Source organism: Candoia aspera, chromosome 3 (genome assembly GCF_035149785.1).
Source record: "Candoia aspera isolate rCanAsp1 chromosome 3, rCanAsp1.hap2, whole genome shotgun sequence".
In the NCBI taxonomy this organism is placed as follows: domain Eukaryota; kingdom Metazoa; phylum Chordata; class Lepidosauria; order Squamata; family Boidae; genus Candoia; species Candoia aspera.
Window position 1 is genome coordinate 64747285 of NC_086155.1, and position 19519 is coordinate 64766803.

The 19519-nt window shown below is 38.3% G+C and overlaps 2 protein-coding genes across 2 annotated transcripts in view; one reads left to right on the plus strand and one right to left on the minus strand.

Annotated features, from left to right (window-relative positions):
* The window catches only part of DIO1 (iodothyronine deiodinase 1), a 141907-nt gene that overhangs the window by 87265 nt on the left and 35123 nt on the right, over positions 1-19519 (plus strand). The gene's annotated exons all lie outside the window — the stretch shown is intronic.
* Positions 959-17845, minus strand: CDCP2 (CUB domain containing protein 2). Its single transcript, XM_063299849.1, has 6 exons — positions 17776-17845; positions 15094-15441; positions 11304-11645; positions 8837-9190; positions 5094-5272; positions 959-1276 (listed from the first exon to the last, which is right to left on the minus strand). Exons 1-6 carry the CDS (start codon positions 17843-17845, stop codon positions 959-961), a joined length of 1611 nt encoding a protein of 536 aa, XP_063155919.1.

Genomic DNA, 19519 nt, shown 5'->3' on the forward strand with positions numbered 1-19519 from the left:
ATAAATGTGACTTTCATGACTTTTGAATCTAGGGCGTGAAGCTGCAGCTCAGAGAAATAATTGGGCAAGCAACAATATATTGTTTATTATAAATATATATCTTTTTAAAAGGCCAAAATTCCTATAAATGGCAAGTACATAGAGTTACAAAGGTTAGTACTAGGACAATGAGGTGCAAAATACATAGGAAACAAATGGAAATATAATGAGGACATATCGTGTATTGCTGATATAAGGACTTATGAATAGTATAATTTTGAGCAAAAATTCAGAGTTAAGATCCATGGTAGCAGAGGACCAGCCTTAGAGCTATTATGTGGGCCTTGTATAGTTCACAGGCACTAATGGGAGCCCCTTGGTTTGCCCATGTTACATCACTGATCTGCAAGCTACCCTGGTTCCCAGTAGGCTTCCAAGTGCAATTCAAGGTGTTGGTTCTCACTTATAAAGCCTTCATGGCATGGAACCAGGTTATTTGCAGGATCACCTCTCTCCAATTGTTTCTGTCTGTTCCATTAGATCTGACAGGGTGGGCATGTTCCAGGTCCCATCTATTAAACAGTGCCATCTGATAGAACCCAGGAAGTGTGCCTTCTCTGTTGCAGTGCCTCTCCCCTGGACACCATACCACATGAGATTCGTGGGGCCCTGATCCTGCTAGCATTTGATAACTCCTTGAAGACCTAGTTGTTCCCTTAAGCATGGGGTCTGGAGGTTAGGTGAGCATATCATTGTGATTTTCTGCTGTTTATGATTTGAGTTGAGTTGGCTGCCATTATTGCATTATTAATTGTGTTTTGTAATGTTTTTGTTTTTATTTGGTTTTAATCCTATGTGATTACTATGTGTAATCCTCAAAGTTGCAATTGTAAGATGGGCAGCTATATACATGGAAATAAGTCAGTCAGTAAGTAAAAGCACTCAAATAGTATAGGAGTACAGGCACAGAGGCAGACTCCTATAATAAGACTAACCCAACAATAGCAATCACCATCAGAACCCCAGCAAGGATGCAGATGCTGATGAAGACAAAGTCACTGGTATCTTGGGTCTTGCTCTCATAGACATCTGCTATTCCTACATCCTCTGGCTGGGACTCAACCAGGTTCTCAGCATACTGGTTCAGCCTGTAGGGATTAGAACCAGAGATCAGATTCACAAGAGCTTCTTTCCTTTTAGGCTCACATTGCACTTCATATTGATGAATATCCTCCTGGTTTCCATCTGAAAAGTCAATGTACAGAATGCTGACAATCACAGACGTGCTGTTTCTTTTCTAAAAGACAGAAGGAAAGAAGAGTTTTTTAAAATTAAAACAGTTTTACAACTTATGAATCACTTTCTTTTCTGTCTCAATAAAGCTTCTAAAACAAGACAGACTTGATTCTCATATATAAAGCTTTGGATACAGTGAATTTTATCAGATAAGGCCATTAGACCAAGCTGAAGATGGCTTCCAGGATTCAATGATAGCTCTGCTTTGGAAGCAAAAGTGCCAGGCAAGAAGCAAAACTGGATGCTTTTCAAGCTTTGTTGGGCTACCTGGCACAGCTTCCCAGCTGCATTTGGCTTGAAGAATCATATATTGTGCAATGAGACACAGTTTGGTCTAGCGGTTAAGGCTCCAGGCTAGCAACCAGGAGACTGTGAGTTCTAGTCCTGCCTTAGGCATGAAAGCTGACTGGGTGACTTTGGGCCAGTCATTCTATCTCAACCCACAATGTCAGGATCGGGCAACAAGCTGGTCGGTCAATTCTTATCACAGCCAATGGATCAACATTCAGTTGATCTAAAAAAGGTGGACCCTGCACTTGCGGGAAAAACACTAGGAAGAAAAAATCATATATTGTACAAACCTAAAAGAAGACAGATGGCAAGATGCCTTTGCCAACTTATAAAAATGGTTTTGAGGGAAAAGTAGTGCAATAATTTTGGAACTTCTCAGTGTGGAAAATGGGTGGGTTGGCTAGAAATTGTACTAATATAACATTAGAATGAACTAAGCTTTGTGGGTGTGCAGATAAGGTTTTGAGTGAAGAACAATGCCAATATTTTTGCAGCCTCATACTGAGGTAAGGAACCACAAATGCTTCTTAGACCATATTACAACATGTTTTTAATAGAACCGTGGCATGCAAATAATTCAAAATCTATACCTGTCCCAATGAAATATAAAATAATATGTTTTACAGGTACTTCTTCATTGTACCTCCTTTGTGGAACAGAGATCCAGAGAGCCCTGACCTTCTAGGCCTTCTGGAAAGCTGTACAAATCTGTTTTTTTCCCCTAAGGTTTAACGGCACATTGTTAAGGAAGCCCAGTATAGGTGTGTCTGTGATTGAAGACAATGCATGCACTGCCTCAGCTTTGTATTTTGTATATATTATGTTTGCTTGTACTTGTATTTATGATGCTTTTATCGTTTTGTATTGCGTTCCACACAGAATTATCTGCTTAAGATGGCTGGCCTTATAAAGTTCTTAAATAAATAAAAACATACATGAGCTGAATGTCATAGCATAAATATCCCTCCCTCCCTCCCTCCCTCCCTGATGGTAAATGCCCGGTCTATTTGTACTAAGACCATACCCATCCATGATTTAATACTGAATGAGAATGCTGATCTGGTATGTATTAACAAGACCTGTTTGGGCTTGGAGATTTGCCTTTCTAGGTTTCAGGTCTTTCAACAGTCTCAACACCAAGGCAGGGAATGAGATGATGCCATTAGACTTTAATGACACCTTACCTGTGACCAGAAATTCTGCCTTTGAGTCGGTTGGGTGTGAATGTCTCTCTGTTAAGTTGGGCTGTAGAGAAGCTGGGTATTCTGTTGATATGATTGCCCTGTCAGCTGATTCCAGACCACCCTGATCTACCAAGGGAGTAAAGGGAGAAGCAGCAGCAGAAGAGGCACCTCGAGCACTGGCAGAGATGGGAATTGAATTTGACTGAATACTAGTATGAACTCAAGTGTGAGCCTACACTAAGGTGATAAGGCAAGCAAAGTGTCTTCTCATTTTCTATTGTTTTGTTGTGAGGACCTCACAACAATGAGTCATAATCTTATCACAACTTGCCTGGACTACTGTAATGCTGCCTATATGGGATGTTTGATCGTTACTGTTTTGGTTTTTAGAAAAGGAGAAGAAACTTTTAGGTATCAGTGGTGAACTATCGATGTCCTCCCAACAATTTGCATCCTTATTATTTCTTAGGAGGATTTCATATGGTTAATTTGACTGCTCCACCCTTTTAACCTAACAGCTACATAGTAGACTACTCATTAGATATAATGTCTTTTTCAAGTTGAACTTTACAGATACATCCATGCAGTTTTCTTGGATACAGTATAAAAGTGGTTGGCCATCTTCTTCCAAGATGTTTTTTTACTTCCTGGTCTAGCTTACACACCTGGATTCTTGGAGATTTCCCACTCAGTACTAACCAGGCCTGATCCAATTAGCTTCCAAGGCCATAAATCAGCCTGCTGCTTCTACCTGCTGAGAATAGCCATGAGATGAGCTATCTAGAAATGGAATGCTATTTTCTGTTTTTCGGATACTGAATGCCCAGAAAAATTGTTTAATCTGGGGTTTTAGTATAATGCCTTCTCCTCATAACCACATCCACAGATGTTATAAGCCCAAAACAAAATTTCTTAGGAACTAGAGAATAAAATATCTCAAACCTAAAGAACATTTTTTATAATGTGAGACTTGGGGCCAAACTGATCATCATGAAGTGGGACATCCTTTATGACTTTTTTAAAACGTAAAAATAGCAGCAGGAGATTGATGCCTTAATTGGATTGGGTAGTGATTAGTGTCCCTGCCCAGACACTTCCTTTCTGGAAGCTGTTCATTAGTGGTGGAGGATTTTCTCTCAATGCAAAGAAGCAGAATGTTCATTAGGACCTCAGTAGGGAATGAGAGAGTTAAGTTCCATTTCTCTGCCTGTTGTGATCCCAGAAATAAAAATACCCACGCAGGTTAAATACAAAACATGCAATGTTAAATCTAGTTTGGCCCTCTGTTTTTTATTATATTATCTGAATATGCTTTAAACACAAAGTGAACATCTGGGATTATTTTGCTTAGTAAACAGACTACAGTTTTCCATATGAACTAATTCTTATCATCATGACTTCTTCAGGAAAAAAAATCAGTTTCTTAAACTATCAGCCACAGAGTGGGAATGGGCTGTCCTTGAAAGAAAGTAAGCCACAATCACCTTTCTTATCTAGTTTTAGATAATATATAGGGTAGACTGCAAGTACAGAAAAAAAAATCAGCAGCCTACTAACCTCGTATTATAATAAGGATAATAAATTCATCTTAGGCAAATAGGAAGAGCCAATATCCCCAGTGACTATGACCTGGAATCCACTTGACCAAATGGAAGTGGTAGAGGTGAGTATCTGAGGCTGTTGCTTCCTTAGGGCATTGACCAAAACCATCCAGTCTGAGTGAGCAGAGAGGAAATGTTAAGGAGTTATGTTAACAGAGGTCTACAGCAAATATATTTTCATGTCATCAACTATCATATCCCATAGGTATATCCAGTGCCATAAAAAGGCAGCTTAACATTTCCCTTTATCTTCCTCTCTAAAATATCAGAGATTGAGTGTGCACATATGTGCACATGAGTGGATGTAAAACTACCAGGAATCCTTTGTGTGCTACTCTGAGTGAGTTCCATGGAACTGTAGCAGAATATCTATATTAGAGGATTTGATATATTAAATAAACATCTGTATTAGATGATCTTTTATTCAATAATTTTCTACTTCTTCCCCTAATTGTTCAATGATATGAGTACATCGTTTTTAATCTTGTGTGTATGTCAGTCTTGCAGTTCCTAGTTATTTGTGCTGAGCAAGCAAAGCAAATGGCAGTGGTGAGAGGCAAAGAGGACTTTCCTCACCAAACCTCTGAAATGTGTTCAGTGGCAGATGCTATCATGGTCAAGATGTTACAAGAGCAATGGACCTTACTATGGATTACATAGTATCACAGTTGCTGCTGTGTATGGGACATGAGTAGACAGCTCCCTTCACCTTGGCTCTGGCCTTTCCACACAGATAACATACTTGCGGTTCTGTGCCACAGGTTTCAAATCTTGCATGTATCCGAAAGGTCAAGCCAACCACCTGTGCAGGGCAGGATGGGACTCCTAAATAGATTTTATTTCGCTCCAGCTGGGCCAGTGATTCTGTGGGGATTTGGATCTGAAACTCTGTCCTTGTACAGCTGACATTCATAGGGACAACTAAAGGAGGAGAAACAAAACAAACAAGGGATCTTTTTTGAAATTACAGATTCATAACAAATAGCCAGCAGCACTCACCAGAGTTAATGGGCCTAGCAAACACTATCTAAAAAGCAGATTATGTCCTCTGTTCTAATCTAAAATCCTACACAGGCAACAAACCACTATTTGACCCAACTTTAGAGGGAATAAAACCAAATTAGTCTACCATGCATATAACCTACTATGTAGCTTTTGCTACAACTCCCCATATAGTCTCCCATAGATTCCAATACTTTGGGAATCTACATGAAATATATCAGCCCACAGAATTTTCTACTGACATTAAATTCTCTGGTTGTGACTAGCTTGTGAAATTGATTAGGAAATGGGTTAGGGTTAGGATTGGGATCTCATGATCTCTCCCCAAGGAATTGGGGGGCAGCAAAAGATTGCTGCTGCTGTTTTTAAAAACCTGACCAAATGCACATGCATATTCTCTGTCAGGATATTGAACATAGGAAGAAGCATAGTAGCACTGTTCACCAGAAACTGATCACCAGAAACTAGAGGTGATCTTTCTAAATTCTCCATCAAATCTGTGGCCAGAGAAATTGAGTGGCAGTTTATCCAAATTTCTCCAGAGGAAGGAGAACATCAACAGTTTCTCAAAGGCAAGGTTTCCCCCTTAGCAGCAACAGCATTAAAAATCTATGTATGATAGGAATTTTCCCCTGCTGTCTTCCCTTTGGATTTAACTGTTATGTGAGAAGCGAGCAGGGCTGTAGACCACTCCTAGAAATATCATTGTACAAGGAAAGACATTCATACGCATCCCTTCTTAGACAAAGCATAAGTAAATGAGCACAAAACTTCTATGCTCCATCTGTGAGAATTTCTCCAAAATTCTTTTCATCTTTGAAGGGATCCCTAAAGTAAATTCTCTCCACCAAAGTGAATGACAGCTGGTACAAAGAAATACATAATGTACAGTATTTGTCCAGCATTACTCCAAACAGGTGATCTTCCTAGTCATTTCTGTTGCTCATGTAGTTTTAATACCTTCTGCTCATGGTCCAAACCCAACACATACAGTACTGGGCTGTCTTGTTCATCCTGTGCTCCTGTTATATTTCAGAAAACTGACACCATCACAGGGTCTCCCACACTGTAGATCTTGCTATACTGGAAAAGCCAGTCTTCATTACTCCAAGATTTAAAGTAAGAATGTTATCTGCTTCTCTTCTGATACACTAGCAGCCAACTTAGAATACCCCATCCATGTGCTTAGTCCTAGAGGAAAGACAGCCCTTTAAAAAAAACTAGATTAAAAGGAAGTTGTATGAAAGCACTGGAATATTTTATTGGTGTTTAATTACCCTAATTGTCTGGCAATAAATACCTATGACATAACATTTTTTTCAAACAGTGGGACACATCATGAAAATTAGGTACTGGGTGGAACTAAATTAGGACAAGATGAAATAAAAGATGGATGTTCTGTATCACAAACACATTTAGTCCTCATTTAGCGACTGCCTTGTTTAGTGATAGTTCACAGTTATGACGGCGATGAAAAAGTAACTTTACAACCAATCCTTGCATTTACAACCTTCACAGGTCTGTAAATCAAAGAAAAGCTGAAGTAAGATCATAAGTACAGTCGTGGTTTCACATAGTGACCGCTTTGCTTAACAACCAAGTTGCCAGTCCCAATCATGGTCACTAGACGAGGACTACCTGTAGTAAAATTAGATATCATTATTGTTATTAGTACTTTGCAATAGATATATCAGGACTGAGTCTGAATTAATGTAGAAAAATAAAAAAAAAAAGTGCAAATCAGTGTAAGGATAGTGAGAGAACTACTATCTAGATCTAAGGAACATTTCTGTACAGAGATGAACAGTTGACCTGGTGGAGTTTTATACCACTGGCAGCAATAACGTAAGCAGAGCATGCACTTAAAGGCCTGAACATGAGGGACCAAGAAGCCAGTCAGACTTAGAAATATGTCTAGAATTTGACTAGAATATATTTTGATAGAAGTTTTGCCAATTGTGGCCTCTGCTGTTGCTGCAGTGTTGAAAACTGGCAATCACAAGAAGGCCAATGAAGGCCAAAGAATCTCGAAAGAGGAATCAAGCTGAACTTGACGTAATGATCTGAGCTAACCAACTACATGTTTGGCTACAGACCTACCAGAATATTTGCTTGCCAATGTTTCTAGAGATTAACACCACTGCCAGAGAGATTATACATATTGGGCAGTTACATTTATACTGAAGCAGTGTTTGGAAAAGTTTATTTCCCTCTGTGATTAGAGTTCATTTTTACCACACAGTGAGAAATCTTGGAATAACTTCAGTCTGTGATCACATCTCTAGCACCAGTTTAAATTCAGCAATATCGAAAGGAAGGTGCATTTCTAATCTGCTATTCATTTTTTTTGATAGTAGGCCCAGGGCAAACTAACAGTTAACGCTGAGCTGATGCCTTCTGCAAACAGATAGCAGATGGGTTTCGGACTAGTCCCTTTGTTAGTGCAGAGGCAAGAAATGTCCATTTACTCCAGGACTTCATACTCCAACTAGAATTGGTTTGGTCACACTGGGAGTAACAGCTAGTAGTTCCCCATCTCTGGGGAGCAAGAACAAATAGCCTCCCTGTTGAAATCAGATTAGTCTCCTTTCCTAATTTCATTCCGAAAAACATGTTAAAAGGAGCTCTTTCATACAGTATGTACAGTTTGAGATGATGATACTGATGTGTGTACGTTGAATAAATATGATTGAACCTAATTCTTGTACGGAAATTAGGTACAAATCCTGTCTTACACACTGGATAATTTAAACACTCTCAAAATACTAAGATTGGTGTATGTGTGGATGTAAAATTAGGCCATAAAAATAAAAGGCCCTGAAAGTAGATGGCCCTGCCTATCAACCCAGTTCTAAATAGGCTAGAAAAATAAGGCAATCCAAGCAATGAAATTGTCATTTACATTTATTCTGAGCATCTCTGGAACCGCTCTCAAGGCCATAGAGCCACTGTTGGCTGGGCATTCTGCTGATGCGGAAAAAAAAATTCACCCAATAATAATGCAATAAAATACAATAAAAATACTACAGTAAAAATAAAACTATGCGCTCAGTGAAGCCGAAAATGCTCACGAAGATGTGGTTCCTGGAATGGTTGAGAAGTTGCTGAGGCAATGGGAGACATACTCTTGGCCATGTAGAATTGGGTGAAGGTGGGGAGTTTTCCCACCAAAATATTCAGATCTGGAACATTCCAAATGACACCTTTAGCAGGTTCTGATCCAAACTGGAGCTTTCTTTACCTTTAAGAACTTGTTTATACACAACAATGAAAACAAAGGTAAAAGTTGGCTGACACTTATAAACATGCAATGTATGAATTAGTTACTGTAGATTTCATTATCCCAAGTTCAGCAAGAACTAGTTTCCGTATAGTAGCATTCTGGAACCCTAGTGAACTAATTATCCTCAAACTATTCTGCTTTTCTCTTGTTCCTCAAATTTTTATTTTATTCCACATAGTTTATCCGACAGCAGGACTTACCTCCAAAATATGCTACTGAGAAACCTCGGTTGGCTGTATTCCTGTCAGAGTGAAGGACCAACAGCAACTTGTTTCTACTGGATATAATTGGAGATAGCATTTCTCTCCCACACCACTTTCCTAGCAGAGACGCCTTCTCAGTACCTCCATCAAACACAGCCAGATGGTCGTAATCACAGCCGTCTGTCAGGCTGTTCCGCCCCTCGAGATCCAAGTCCAGGAAGAAGACTTTGATTCGATATCCTAGAGGCAACTGAATGGTCCAGCGACACTTGATATTATTGGGGTAAGAGTGAGGATATTGAGGACTGGAGAAATTTCCTTTGACAGCGGTGTATACCTCCTGACATGCACCTGGTTACAAGGGAAAGGAATGGAATACAATGACAAGCAACAAAAACATTCATTTTATTTCGTAGGGCTGCCTAGAATTTTTTTTCTTGAAACTATACCTTCTTCCTTCACCTCAGTGCAATTTTTTAATGGTTTTCACTCTATTCAGACTTGATTTGAAGCTATTATACAAGTGATATAAATGGTACACCATTAAACTGGTGGCCTAACCTGAAAAATTGCTGAAACTGGAAAACTGGGCCAATATCAGTAGCAGCTATCTATAAAGTCTATAAATGTCAGAAGCCACAGTCAGGGGAACATTATGCTGTAGACCAGGAGAAGCGGGGGTTGCTGATGCAGATTGAAGCCATGTGATCTCTATCACAGCCTGCAACAATTTCCATAATGACAACTCCCACTGTTTTTAGTTTGGCCTTACACTGTCAGCCCTTCAAGGTAGACCAGACTAGGAAACCAAAGCTATTCATGCTAATACTACTTTTATCATCAGGTTACAGTGACAGAATCTTGCAAGTCTGAATGCGCTTCTCCTCCCTTTCTTTATCTCTATGAGAACTAGGGAGGGTCTTGTCTGAGACACTTACTCAGGTTACACTTCTGGCCCAGACTCAGATTTCTTTTATCTGACTGTTGCCGTGGCATGTCCTCCTGCTCCAGTCCACATATATGGACTGATCTATGTACTGTAATGCTTTCATATAAGAACTGCCACTTGGGTCAGGGCATCTATGGAGGGTGGTGGTCATAACAGTCATGAAGACAGCTGTGACTATGCAATCAAAGCCTATCCCTTTTTTAACATGGGTCACAGCCACTATCTTGATTTTTTTAACCCCCTTGTAGATGCCCTCAGCTTTGTATATTATATTTACACATCAGCTGTGCTACTTCATTTTATGTAAAGCATTTTCAACTTTTTTTTCCTTAAAAGGGTTTCAGAATAGCTGACAATAATCAATTAAAATATAAAATACAGTTTAAATGACGCAAACGTCATAGCAGCACAGATTAAAATAAGGAAAAAAAAAAACCCAACAGATACCATAAAACTACTTCAGATTCATTTAAAATATTCCACTGAAAGCCTCTCCCCAAAGAGGATTTATTACACTGTGGCAAAAGGCCATTAAAGAGACGGTAAGGTGGGCTTCCCTTCCAAGGAATTTTAAAATCTACAGGACAGAAAATAACACATTCTCTCCCCTGCCTCCTTTGGTCTAAACTGGTTGGTAGATCAGTTGCTGGGATGCTCAAAAGGCTTCTCTTTAACATCTTCATACATAAGGCAGCCTCATAATGGAGAAGGTAGTCCAGAAGGCCATCAACAACAGCGTTTTCAATTAAGTCAAAGCAAATACCCTGATAGTGTTATTTCCCACATGGCTGCATCTTCTGTGCAAAGGGAAAGCTGTACCTAAGCCCCACAGTGCAATTCCCTTCTAGTCAAAGGGAAACTAGGTACAGCTTGTCTTTCTGGTCAACCAAGGAGCTGATATCTTTTTAAAACAAGGGCGGGGGGAGCATAGTTTTGGTTGCCCAAGGTTATATACCTCAATTTCTGTGCTTCCTCACCGCCCACCCCCACCCCCAATGCTTGTATTGGCCCTTTCTCATAATTCTCATGCTCCTGGGATTTTTACTCATATTTTTTGTGGTCAACATCTCTTCTGAATATGTATATATGTGCCACATATCTTAAGCTGATCTAAAGCTTAAGTTCTCCAGAATATAGTAAATAATGTGGAGGTATACTCAGAAAAAATATTCAACATACAAAAATAATGGTAACTTCATCAGATGTAAATGAACAGTAGAGTTAATGTTATGTTGCCTTAGCTAGCATTGGGGGACCCCTACTATTAAGAACACACAGAAGGCTTAATGTTCATTAAGAAGGCTGAAAAACTTTGAATAAAGGAATATAAATTCATCTGTTGACTTTAGAATGATGAGGCTCTGTCTCTTTCAGTGTATGTAGAATCTCATATTTTGGGCAAAGAATAGTGGATATCTATCATTGGATTTATTTTCCAAGAAGATGCTAAAATTATTTTCATACATTTGGTATTATAATACTTTTTTGTGATAAATATCGATCTTTGAACCATACCTGAAAAGAAATATGCCTTGAAGCCTTTGTTAGCAATGTTAAAGTCTGATTTGAATACAACCAGAAGTTCAGGTGCAGAAGACACCACCTCTGGAGGTTTCATGTTTCCACAGTAGTGATTGAGAAGCGGATCTCCCATTGTGGCCCCATCAAAGATGGCCACATAATCAAAATTACACTGCTCACTGTGTTCCATCTGGAAGTCAACAAAAATCAGTTTGATGACAGAATTGGAGGCTCCCTGGATGACCCAGTGGCACTCAGCATTGTTGGGATAATTCTCTGGGTAATCAGGGCTTGTGATTGATCCAGACAATCCTGTGAGCACACCTCCACAAACATCTGGAAGCAAGAAAGCACAATGTATATTAAAATAAAACACAGAGATGGAAATAAGAAAAGTTCATATGTGGATTCCAGGTGCATTCCTCTGCATCACAAAAGATAATCCTAACAAGGTGGGAGAACACTGGAGTAGTATAGAAAAAAGTGGTATGCATGGGAGGTAATAAACAGGAGTAGTGTGCATGCATATGTGCATATAAAAATATAAATACATGAACCTGAATGTGATAAATAGAATTAGTGAGAGGTAGGAACCAGAACCCAGTGGATTGTTCAGATTATGGATGGCCTGGAAGATTTACTGTATTCAAGAAAGGATGTGCCAGTTCATAAAGTCTGAGCAGCACTGGATGATGCGGTGCTCAAATCACCATCATTTTACAATGAAAAACACCATTAACCAAAAATTTGTTATGGCATTCATGCAACACAAATAAAAACATATTTATTCTTACTATTAACCCAAAATGCAGCCTGGCTAAAATAAATTCCTATCTTCAGAATGTTTACTCTTGAGCAGTCTTACTGAAATCAATAAGCTTTCCTTCTGCATCACTAATGGTTTGGAGATTACAGCCTGTGTTTCAATTGTTGGGTCATTTCTGCTTTCAGTTACAGTGAGGCAGTAAGGAAGAAGCAATAAAACTATAGTGAGAGGGAGGGCGGAATAAACCCTGAAACCCTTTCCTCCTGATGCTAGCCTCTGAGAGGAAAAAAATCCAATGTGACTCCTGGATCTTTGGATCAGTGTTCAGGAAATACCTTTGAGAAGAATGAATGAATGAATGAAACAATGAAACACACACAGAGAGAGAGTATATGTGTGTGTCTGTGCCTGTGTCTGTGTGTGTGTGTGTCTGTGTGTGTGTATGTGTATGTATACAAATAAATAAATAAATTCCCTTCTCACCCTTATGGGTGGTATGTGTCTTCCTCAACCTGGGGTCCTCTAGCAAAGGCCTGGGAGTTTGAGGGTTCTGCGCAGTATCTTAGCTGTTCCTAGCACTGCACTCTTCTGGACAGAGAGCTCTGATGTTGTTCCTGGGATCTGTTGGAGCCACTCTCCCAGCTGGGGGGTCACAGCCCCGAGTGCCCCTACCACCACTGGGACCACTTTGGCCTTCACTTTCCACATCCTCTCTAGTTCCTCCTTCAGGCCCTGGTACTTTTTAAAGAAATCATTAAGAGTTTGTATTTTGCATTATAATATCGGAGGATCCCATGATGCCATTTCTAGAACTTTATCAGAGTTTAATATAAAAAGGTACCTGCATTTAGGGGAAGTTTGAGCAAGATTTTCAAAGCAGTTGGGACTCCAGAAATGACTGGCAAGTTCCAGAAACAGTTCCTGCTCAGCTATAAAACCAAGGAAATGATTTTGTCATTTAGCCAGTTAGCCAGTTTTATTCTAGGGTGAGGATTTCAGAGTAGGCTTGCTGCCTGAGCAGTTCCAAAATAGCTAATACACATCATGAAACTTTAATGAAATGTCGTATTACATTTATTTATTAAATTATATTCTGCCTTTTATTCAGGAGCTCATCATCCTCTTTGTCCCGCAACTGCTCTATAGGGTAGGTTGAGCTGAGAGAACCTGGCCCAAAGACCCTCAGGAAGCTTTTGATAGACCATTTTACATATATAGAACTTAAATAGGAATATATTTCATTTTCATATATTTTATATGTAGTGTTCATATATTAGAGACCTTTGCACTTGTATTATGGCCCTGAAGCTGTGCTGTATTTCCCAGAAGAATTTTGTTGACTTTCTTACTCTTCCTTGATAGGCCTTGATAGACAGCTATGCCAATAGAAACAAGATAAGGTGTACATTCCAAGGATAGCTTCTCCAGAGGAGGCATTGTTTAATAACAGTCAAGGTGCCCTAGCAAGGATGGAAGGAAGTCCCTTGTATGGAATGGTGATAGAGGGAAGGAAGGAAATTCCTAATATGGAATTGGGTTTAGGTGGAAGGGGTGGTATTCTAAAGGAGGAATTGAATGGAATGTATATAATGTGCTGTAAGAAGGGGGTCCTGTGTGGCCGCCCACCCAACAGCTTGATGTCATTGCTTTTGCTCTTGGGTGAAGAATAAAGAACTTAATTTCATGCAGCTGCCTGTGTCTTTGGTCCTGCCTCAGAAACTAACCTGGTAAGGAAATATAAAAAATTCTAACACTTTTGTGGCTGAGGGTGAATTTGAACCTGCTCTTCTTGAGGTCAGCCCAACACTTTAACTTTTGCACTACACTGGCAGAGAATGAACAACATTTAAACAGATATTCTGAAGTACATGGCATTTATTTAATATTTTTACATACAGCCTTTTTAAGCGAGTTGTTTCTAGAATTCAAAGGATACATGCAAACCACTTGCATTATCTGTACGTTCCATAAAGATGAATAGCTAGGCAAGAGATTTCATATTGCCTGTCAATCATAAAAGCAAGTGCACACACTCTTGTCTATTTACTCCTACAAGGATTAGGCACATCTCCAGGAGATGTACATTTAAAACACAGATAAAAAAGGATGTCTTGGGATGGTAGTTCTCCAGGGCCACAGCTTTGTCATTCTTGTATCAATAGGTGGAACTAAGTGGTAGAGTCAGGAGGACAAAGTTGGTAACACAGAGGAAGGACTGAGTTGTTAGCTAACAAAGACATTTAGTATAAATGAACCTCTGACTCATTTTTATTGGAAGAGCCTTTGAAACAATTCTGACATAGAGTTGTCATCTTATTGTCACAGCCTTGTGTTTCTACTTCTTCATGCTTCCTTAATCCATATCTTTGTGAACATCCAACAACTTATTGCCTTGCTTCCCTTCCTCACTATACTATGTATGTTTTCTCCTAGGAAACTCTGTACAAGGCATTATTGGGTGTATCCTTTCTAATCATTTTGCCTGCTCTTTCCATTGATACCTCTTTGCTTTTCCATGTTTGTTCTTTGGATTGGCATGCTTTACTGGGTGTACCCATCACACTAAGTCATAGCTTGCTTTAATAACCATTAAATAAGACATAGTGGTCAGGTTTACACAATATTTTAAGCATAGCCTATGATTTGCAAACCACAATGGCCAAGTTCACACATCACACAAAGTCAGAATCAAACTAACCACATTATATCTCAGAGAGATGTGTGTGACAAAAGCTGGGCTTATACATCACTCTAAGCATTAATGTGGTTTACTTGGTTTGGGCTTATTAAGATCCATGAACAGTTAGCAAACCAGTTTGCTTATACATTTTCTATCCTGCTTTATCATTACAAAATATTCCATGGTGGGGCCTTAATGTATTGCCTGAAGTTGCTTCATCTCTACCTTTGCCCAAACTTACTGTTTCTCAAGGACTCTGTGTCTGCAAGGTCATACTGGTTCCACTGCCATATGATGTAGTAACTCTTTGGGAAAACCCAGCTGAAAACAATTCTGACCTTTTTGGTAAACTGCAGAGAATCCTTGGCTGGCCACATGGTTATCTGAATGAAATATTACAGTCATGATATTCCAGGATGATGTAAATGGTGGAGGAAAACTTGTGCCACAAAATTTGCCAAGGAGATTTCCTTGATCTTCAGAAACCCCATTAAAGATCTTGATGTAATCAAATTCACAATTATCATGATATTCCAGGTCAAAATGATGAAAAGTGATCAGAACAGAGGATCCTTCTGTTACCACTATGAGCCATGTACAATCTGTATCATACGGATAGAGTCCTGGGAAATTTGGGCTTGAAATATTGCCGTATGGTGCTGATAGAAGACCACCACATTTAATGCCTACAGAAAATATCAACATTTGAAGAGTAACAGATTAGCAACTGGAATAGCTCATATTCTAGATTTTGTCCCCTCTTGTTGTAAAAATGCCTGCACTAACTGGTATTCCCAAATAGTTTCCCATTCCCAGACTAACCAGCCCTGACCCTGATTATTAAGTTTTAAGATAAAACATGAGCTGGTGAATTTGTGATTATTTAGTTCTCTTTAGATCATGCAGACCAGGGATAGACCAGATTTTTAGGACTGACGCTACACTTTTTTTGCCTTTTCATAAAGGCATGATGTCCCCAAAGTGGGCTAACATGGGCTCATTTTGAAACTTTTTAAGGAATTCTGTGGGGGTCTGCATGACTCAAGGTAGTCATTTTACTCATTACAATTCAGAATATATACCCTGACCTTACTGGGAGAATCTGAAGCTGTAAAATGAGTGCTTAAAGGACACATGCAGACTGTGCATAATGGGTTATATTTCTTACAAATACCTTTCTATTGCTTATCTAAAACTCATATGACTATTTTTTACTTGTTGAAGTCAATTAATACATGTTTAAATGATCTTGGGAATAGTTTTGATATGTGTCCAGATAAATGACTAAAGATACTACACATACCACAGTGTAATGACCTTGTCAGGCATGTTATATGTTTTATAAGAACAATAGTCCTTCAAGAATTTGGGGGACTTGGCTGACTGAAAAGAAAATCTAAATAAAATTGGGTAAAATTGGATAACATCTACAGCAAATAGGTAGATATTTTAGAGTAGGTAGGTTTATTCTTGATTTTTTCATTTAATTGTTTTAATTGAAGGTCGTTTTTACTCTGTTTGTACCCTGCAGTGGGTTCCTTCAGGATGAAAAGCAATATCTATCTATCTATCATCTCTCTCTCTCTCTCTCTCTCTCTCAACAAGTTCCTCCATGTAGTATATAAAATTGAATTTCTGAGTACATTTAACAGAATTAACAACTAGGAGTTATCTTTCGTTGGTTAGTTGACATACTTAGGAAAGCTCCTAGTTGGGAATGTATCATTACAAAATAATTTAGTTATGGCAGTCAAAATGATAATTACATTTCCAGGCTTAACCGTTAGTCCAATAATAGACTATATCCTCAGTATGTGTTTACATCCCTAACATTTCTTGAAATTACCCACTGGACTGTAAGTTTTGTTTTGCAGCATGCACAAAAGAGCCATATTCATGTTTAATTAGAAATGAGCCTGACCAAGTTTGGTAGGACTTTACCCAGGAAGATTTGCTATGATTGCAGCCATAAAAGCATTCAATGCAGGTGTTTCCTTCTAGTGCTATTAAATAATTGTATCTTCTTTGATTCTAAACTTTTGGCAGCAATTACATGAAATCTAAAAAACAAATTAACTATTAGACTCCAATATACACTAGGTTTTTTATTTTTTAACTGCATAGCTCAGTTCTCATTAAAATTTTACTCAACAGATACACAATTCAACAATTGTGGGGGGGGGTTTCATGCTAAAGTATAGAACAAGAGGACTCCGTTTGCCAAATCTCCCTCTGGATTTGAGCATTTCACAGTGGACTATCTTCAGATTGACCTGGGCCAGACTGAATCATTTATAGAGCTCTAGACTGGGCTTATGGAAAAGGTGGTCTTTCACACTCCTGGGATATGTCCTACATATTCTGCTTTTCTGCAACTTCATTTACTTCACTTTGAGTTTTTATTATTCAGTAGACCAGTGTTTCTCAACCTTGGCAATTTTAAGATATGTGGACTTCAACACCCAGAATTCCCTAGCAAGCCATGCTAGGAGTTGAAGTCCACACATCTTAAAGTTGCCAAGGTTGAGAAACACTGCAGTAGACCAACTGCTTGATAGTTTCCTGTTTCAGAGTAATATGACTGGTCTTTAATGTTTGTGTCTCAAATTCTTCTTCATTGTTTATGTTATGATCCATTTGCATTTCATTTTGCCAATACTGGTGTTTGTTTTCACTTGAACAAGAATTTAATTTTCTGGAAGAAGCCTTCATAACAATGTGGATACAATGCCTCTTGAATTTGTTTGTACCTATCATGATCTGTAATTTACAATATTTTACTACTATGGTTTTAACTCTTGTGCATTGTGCAAAGATTTGGTTTCAGTCTACTTTTTCATTTCTTGATTTCAGTGTGCTTTATGCCCAAATTATTATTTTTTGTTTCCTTTCTGAAGTCAAATGTAACTGTCCTCACCACTATAATTATCTACTCCATTATAGCTGAATTTAATAGAACTGTGGTAAATCAGCTCAATAACATGTAAGTCTTACATTGTGTTCCAAAATTTCATAGTTACTTTCTCTATGATTGTGTCCATAACCAACAAACATTATTTCTTTTTCTTCACCAGAACATGCACTTACCATGTCTATGTGAGAATAATTATGACATAATTAAGATTCTGGTACCAGACCATTTAATTCTAAATTGGTAGATGAAATGTGATAAATCTGTAAGGATTAAGATTAATCCACTTTATATATTAATGTAAAATGTTGTAAGATATTATTTTGCTACTCGTTATTAATGCAATTGTTTAAAAAGGAAAATGGGGAGGGTGCCATTCACTACATTATGTGATCTGTTCTGGAAAGGGCAATATTTTCTACTAATCAAAGAATGCAGCAATATGTGTCACTATGACAGAGATTTTGTGATATTTCACAATAATATTTTGTACTGATTATATTATAGTAGTGTTTTTATTAATAAGCCAGTGACTATTGATACATACATAATTTACAGTAGATTTTTTTCTTTTTCTTTCTTAGTTTGTATTTTTAGTTTGTTTGGGGTTGCCTTGTTTCTTATTTTTTTAAAGTTTTTTTAAGTTTAAAGATTGTTTTGCTAATTGTGTATGTTAAGAATCTTAAAGAAAAAATAAAATATTAATTTTAAAAAGAATATGCATTGCACATAAATATAATTCTCTTTCCTGGTTATGTCTTGAAAGGATAACTATTTTGACAGTTATATTTTATGAATCTGACTCTTTCAAACAGAATCTGGGAAGCATATTTAATTGTCAATAACGTTGTGTTAAACTCCCAATAGAGATTCTGGGGATGGAAGTGGGAAAGACCTCTATTTCCCCAGAACTGAATATCTTTTTATCAAAGAAAGAGGTTGGTACTTCTACAGAGTTTAGGACAGAAGTTTGGCATCAGTTCATAATCTAGATAGGGATTTCCCCCCCCCCCCCGGTCTTTCTTTGCATAATGTAAATTTTTAACCATTGTCCTTAACTTTACCCAAAAGACTTGTCCGCAGATGATACATCCTAAAAAATCAATGAAAATTTAGTAAAATACAGAAACCACACAGTAATACACTATCCTAAGCATAGTTCTAAGTTTATGAACTATCAATGACTACAAGTGTTCTCCTCTCCTGTTGTACCTAATCTCCATAGTAGGAGTAGGGGAAGAAAAGTAGCTTGGGGTTTTCAGTCTGTCACTGCCATGACATGAGAGTGTTGAATCCACTCCCTGTTGACCATTGATCACACTCAGATCTCTAGGCTGGGGTGTACAGGTTTGTTAATCTCTAGTTTAAAAAATGTACAAATATGCACCAAATGCAGACTGCTGAAAACATTGCCAAAAGAGTGTCATTAGTGCACACAGTAATTCCCCCAATGGCAGCTAACTTTCCAAAGGAAATACCCTAGACGGGCATGGAAAAGAAAGCTGAAACATTCTATCTAAAAAATAAGAGGCTTGCAAACTAGTTGAGAATGCTGCTTCCCACACCCTGAAGCCCTTAATTTACCTGTCTTGGCATTTATTCCACTTGCTGTGCTCAAGAAAATTATTGTGAAAAGGTGTTTGAGAAGCATCTGCTGCATCCTCAGAAGAGGCAAAGAGAAAACAGCAGAAGTATACTCACTGCAGCCTCTCTGGAAAGGAAAAATAGCCGGAGGGCTGTCGAATTAGTAAAGTAATGAATAATTTATTGTTTCTTTGAATTAGTAACACGAACTGTGCTTTGCTTCCATCACTTGGTTTTAACAACCAGGATCAAATATCCCTAGGATTTAC